The sequence below is a fragment of the Crotalus tigris genome, unplaced genomic scaffold, assembly GCF_016545835.1.
Source record: "Crotalus tigris isolate CLP2741 ecotype Arizona unplaced genomic scaffold, ASM1654583v1 scf7180000018504.2861643, whole genome shotgun sequence".
NCBI classification, from domain to species: domain Eukaryota; kingdom Metazoa; phylum Chordata; class Lepidosauria; order Squamata; family Viperidae; genus Crotalus; species Crotalus tigris.
In genome coordinates, this window is record NW_024097043.1 from 183168 (window position 1) to 189167 (window position 6000).

A 6000-nucleotide genomic window follows, 5' to 3' on the forward strand; every position below is an offset into this window, starting at 1 on the left:
TAGCACAGTTTTGCTAGAATAAATCAATAAATATAGATGCAAGAGTAACAGAATGTCTGAATTACACAAAATGGTGTTGCAGCTGTAGTATACTGTATTGATGGATTTCTGCTATTCTGTTGATTGACATATTCTAGTTGAATAAAAGTACACAATGTTAAATCTAAGTCAGTGTTTCTCAACCTTGACAATTTTAAGGCATGTGGACTTCAACTCCCAGAATTCCACAGCCAGCAATGGCTGTGGAATTCTGGGAGTTGAAGTCCACATGCCTTAAAATTGTCAAGGTTGAGAAACACTGATCTAAGTGGACAAAAATGTTCAGTCTACCAAGCTGTGGCTTCTGACACACACACACACACACACACACACACACACACAAGAAACTTTAAAGGTTAAAACCATGAGAAAAGGTATGACTGCTGTTTTCTTTCATATAGTAGCTTTTAATAGTGGCTACTCCTTCATTCCTTTTTTTTTTTTTTTTTGGATAGTGGAGAATCATAGTTGGTGCAACCAAATGCATACCCAAGTCTGAGCTCCCTGAAGAGCTTGAAGGGAACTCAATAACCAGTAACCGCCTCTGGGCACATCCTAGTGACTTAACTATTGCCCTGTCAGCCAGCACACCTCTCTACCCTCCAGGACACATTATCCATGTGGTTCATAATCATCCTGTTGAACAGTGCTGGTAAGTGGGAGAATATTGAGAATATCGCAATTTTTTTAGGAAGAAAAATATAGGTCTGCGGTATATGTTGTTATTATTACTTCCCAGGGAATTGTGATTTTGTTTTACCTATTCTTCACACATACAGCAAAATTAAATAACTATCCCTCCTCTTCTCCCACCCCAAACATAACCAAAAAATGTAAAGCTAGAGCAGTGGTTCTCAACCTGTGGGTCGGGAGCCCATTTGGGGTCGAAAGACCATTTCACGGGGGTCGCCAAACAACGCAGTCCGCCATTTTTTTCCCCTTTTCCTTAGCTGTGCCACTCCCTTTTATTCTATTGGCTTTTGAAAGCCAATAGAATAGACTCTCTTGAATAGAGTCTAATTCTATTGGCTTTCAAAAGCCAATAGGAATTGTCCAGGCTGTCTCTGCCCTGCTGAGCCCGCCAAAAGTCCCATTCTGCAAATGGTGCTGCACCAGTTGAGTAGTCCTCGACTTACGACCGGTTGAGTAGTCCTCGACTTACGACCAGTTGGGGTCACAGCATTAAAAAGGTTGAGAACCACTGAGCTAGAGAAAGACAGCACCCATCCAAATTGTTTAAACAAAGGCAATTCACTATCTATTCATCCTACAAAGCACTTGAGTTATCTGCTTTATTAGTTGAAAGATAAGCTACAAAGTTGAATTTCTGAATCAGATGTAATTATAGTTCAGCTAGAACTACAATTTGGACATGTCTCTGATGCTTTTTCATTAGTATTTTTAGCTTTGCAGTACAGTTATGCTTAATGTCTACTGACAATCATGTGTCTGAGGAAATGCATTGTATAACATTGGTATGTATTTACACAATAAAATGCAGTGTTATGCGATGAAATAGTTTATTAATCATCCTGGTTCTTGAATAAAAAAGTTATGTAAGGAAAATGCTGTAGTTACAAGGCACAAGATTTGAATGAATTCTTTCTGTTTACTCTGCTTGTATCACAGGGTAGCCTCATAAAGTGGTAAAGTAATTAGACATGATGGTTAATGACTGCCTCATCTGATATCTTTTATAGTTTCTGTGATCAGGAAGAACCTACATACTTTGCCATTTGGGGAGACAACAAGGCATTTAATGAAGTGATAATTTCTCCAGCAATGCTGCATGAACATCTGCCCTATGTAGTAATGGAGGGTCTTAACAAGGTAATAATCATTCAATGGTTTTGGGATTGAATGATGAGTAAACAATTAGAAACATCATGCTGAGTATCTTGATGAGGAGAACTAATGTAGATTCTATGATTCGCAGATATAGAAAGAGTACAACATAATGTAGCAGAAAATTTTCATGAGTGCATCTACGTTTATATAGACACATGTACACAATGCACTGATGGTATTACTTAGTTTAGGTAATAAAACGTCTGCAAGAAAACAAGCTCAGAGAACATCAAGGACCTGTCATATACACATTCATTCAGTTTAGCTCAGGTACTGAGAAATGCAAGTGCATCACTTTTGTAAAACCAGACCAAGATAAAGTAGTCTGTGCTTACATTTACTTACTTACATCTGCCATAATATCTTGCTGAAAATAACTTTGGAATACCATTGTTTACTGTAATTGGCAAGGAGACTAGAGGGAGGGAGAGCAATTGTCATTTGAGCAACAAGTTGAATGTCTGTTGATTATATTGAGCTGGTACTTTCCCAGGGTATGATAGTTTCTTATCTTTCTTGCCATTGGTAAGATGTTAATTATACTAAAAATCACATGATCCATTATAGGCTACTTTAACGTGATTTGTCTTAGCATTTGTTTAACACTACTCAACAGTAGAGGATAGATTAGAAATGAAAATACAGCAAAGTTATTATTCACTAATTTATTTTACATAGGTCCTGGAAAATTACAACAAGGGCAAAACAGCTTTGCTTTCTGCAGCCAAAGTGATGGTGAGTCCTACAGAAGTGGACCTCAACCCGGAATTAATCTTCCTGAGTCAACCCCTGTCTAGTAGACCTTCTGTACAGATTGGAATTGGAGACATAACAGTGGACAGAAGGAACAGCAGTACTAAGTAAGGATATGGCTCTGATTTTCTAGAAGGGCTTACGAGGGCAGCTGGTGATCTTATTCCTTCCTGCTATCCTGTTGGTGAATATCGTAATTTCTTAAAGAGTCATGCCTTCTGTATGCACGTCTGTAGCTTGTTCCAGGAAATTATAGTCTAGTCTGATCGTAGTCTCATATAATTTGTATTCTCCTTTTGCAGGAGTAAGGCTCACTCTGAAATCAGTTTGGAAGGGTTTTATGAAACCAAGCTTCTGTCACCAGTGCAGAAGGATCCTGTGGAGATCTTGCTGCTAGATACCAAGGAACGCCTGTCTGTAGAACTGCAGGACCGGCGTGCTCCTCTTGCTACAATGGAGAGCCTATCTGATAATGAATCCATCTACAGCTTTGATTCAAGGCGTTCCTCTGGTTTCCGTAGCATCCGTGGCTCACCCAGTCTCCATGCAGTCATGGAAAAAGATGAAACTCATTGTTTTTATATTGATCCAGCAATTCCTGAGGAGAACCCCTCCCTTAGCTCACGGACAGAACTGCTTGCTGCTGACAGCCTCTCCAAACATTCCCAGGAGACTCAGCCTCCTGAGGGCCTGCAGAACAGTGGAGACACCACTCCTCAGCGGCGATGCAGTGATGAAGGCGCTGGTAGTGATATCGATCATATTTCCTTTACTCCAGAAGAATTGACCCTCCAAAATGGGAGGCTAAGTGATGCCCCCAGCCCACAAGTGTTGGAGTTTGCGGAGTTTATAGATAGTCTCTTTAACCTGGACAGCAAAAGCAGTTCCTTTCAGGACATTTACTGCATGATGGTATCGGACAGCACCAGTGATTTTGCTGAGATTCCCAAGTCAGTCAGTGACCAAGAGATCTTGCTAAGAGCACAGTATGAACCCAACTTAGTCCCAAAGCCCCCCAGGTTATTTGCAGGCTCAACAGATCCTTCCTCAGGCATATCTGTTTCCCCTTCTTTCCCTCTGAGTTCTTCTGGAGAGCTTATGGACCTCACTCCTACAGGCATGAGTAGCCAGGAATGCCTCACCACTGACAAAATCCGGACTTCCACTCCTACTGGAAATATGACCAATCCTGCCAAACAAGAAGACCTTGTGATCTCAGCCCTCTAATATAGGAGAGAAGGTGCAGAATAGCTAATCCTATAGTAGAGAATCTTGGGATAGCACTTGGAGGAGCTGGTCTCTTGGCAAGTGGGAATGAGTGAAAATGCATGGGGTAGTATAATTTCCCTTCCTGGGTGCTACACTAATGGCACTACAGTGGATTTCAGCATGAAGGATGCCACATCATGGGTCACGTTCTTTAGTTAGGGAGAAAATCACTGCCTAATGCAGCTTGCTGCTTTTCAGGGTCTCATTCACTGAACTTAGATGATTGGTTTCCCTACCTCAGCATATTTCTTTAACAAGAAGGCAGACTCATTGCCTTTCCTGCTGAAATTATGGGCTAGATGATTAGAGTAACTGAGGCTAAAAGGTCTGATAATGCCCAATTGTCATGTCAAAATCAAGGAAATTGTGGCATCAGGCTTTATTGCACTAGTGTGTCATGTTTGATCCAAGTATCTGTTTATTGTTGTCATCATGATTTTTTTATGACATGCTCTCCTGTTTTATAGCCATTGACTGTGTTCCAGAGGAATGCAGCCACCTGCTCTAAACCCTAACTGGGTGCAGTGAGAATTGGGATGGGGCAACCTGTGCTCCTCCGATTAGCTCTGTGTTCAGTGATATCCGCTCTTCTTCTAAGAAGAAAGAAAATACATGTGCCGGAGAGTTGAAGGCCATTTCCATCTTTCATCACCCACTGGAGGGGTGAACAGTCTCTTGGGTCTCACATTGTTGCACAGCTCCCCAAACCACTATGAAATAGAGACAATCTTGCTCTCTAGTATAATTGATATCTTTATTTGCATGGATTGATTGGTCTAAACTACCTTTTGTTCTTCAAGAAGCTTGCCTATGCCCTGCATTATTCCCCAAGTCCTTGAGTATGGAACTATTTTGTTCCCATTTATAATTGCAGTATAATATTATCTGTCTCTGAGTTCAGGAAAAAGAGGGACTTTTACTGCATATTGAAATCTCATGTATGTTTACATATCTACTAAACATTTGGGAGGTAATCAGGAAATATCTACTTTTGTGGGGAAAATGTGCTCTCCGCGATTCCCATTTCTCTATTGACATGGGGCCTAACTCAACTATGGAAAAAGTAAGAAGAATTGCTATTACATGTCCTTACTAGAAAGTAAGACTGGAATGTTGGCATTAACCCTCTGTATATGCATCCTAACACCCAACCGAGTATTATGAGCTTATGAATATGAGGTAATTGCACAACAGCAGCTCCTGCATCTCAGCTATTAATCCTGCAATTTGGTGCTCACAATTAAATTCATGACAACAGGGTGACACTGTGTAAAATTGCAGGGATTTTCCAATGGTGAAATTGGGGATGAAATAACATTTGTGTAGAAGATAAATATACTTGATCTACAGTCCTTTTTTTTGTACTAAAATATAACTGAATATGACATTAACGCCGCAGCAAATTCTTAACTACAGACTAGTTCAATATACTGTGTCTGGGTTCTACAAACTATACTAGATTCATCTCACAAGTCATGAAGTATGTCCTTAGTAAATCCCTTAAGTTTGCAGCTGTAAGCCTCTGAGTAGGCTGTTAAAATAAAGTGGTTTTGAGGAATTTTTTAAGCTCCCATGAATGATTAGTATGCTGTGTTATGCTTAGAAGTTGTACGTTGTGAAGAAAACTGAGAAGAACTGTACACTTTGTGTAACAGATAAGATAATCTGCATATCTACTTGTAAACAGTCTCAGTGGGCTCAGTGAGACTTTTTTCACAGGTAAGTGTGCTTAGAATTGCAGTCTTAGTTCTAGGAGACTGTCTACATTCAAGTTGTTGCCTTCTATACTTTAACACTGCATTTATTTGAAATAAGTGCAATTTACTTGAAATAGGTCTGCAGTAAACTCATGTGACTTCCATTTGAGAAAATGCATTGAATTGGACTGCAAAATTTGGTTATAATAATATACTTATATTGCATTAATGTAACTGATTTTACAATATGAAGGATATGTTGAAACTGGGGCCTTTTGTTTTTATATACTCTTAAGTGAGACAGGTTAACCCTATTTTAAAGTGATTGTGCTTTAGAATTATAAATTTCTACACTTGAAAAATGTTAATTTAATGATTTAGGGTTATTCCAGTT

At 39.6% G+C, this 6000-nt stretch overlaps 1 protein-coding gene across 5 annotated transcripts in view; it reads left to right on the top strand.

Moving 5' to 3' along the window:
* DAGLA (diacylglycerol lipase alpha) overlaps positions 1 to 5477 on the top strand; it is a 121437-nt gene extending 115960 nt beyond the window's left edge. For all 5 annotated transcript variants that reach the window (XM_039353151.1, XM_039353146.1, XM_039353148.1 and 2 more), the window contains 4 exons: positions 495 to 691; positions 1740 to 1869; positions 2566 to 2747; positions 2943 to 5477. In XM_039353151.1, coding sequence (XP_039209085.1) covers positions 495 to 691; positions 1740 to 1869; positions 2566 to 2747; positions 2943 to 3867 — 1434 coding nt within the window. In that variant the 3' untranslated portion in view covers positions 3868 to 5477. The remainder of the gene's footprint in view (positions 1 to 494; positions 692 to 1739; positions 1870 to 2565; positions 2748 to 2942) is intronic.
* Positions 5478 to 6000: the final 523 nt, after the last annotated feature.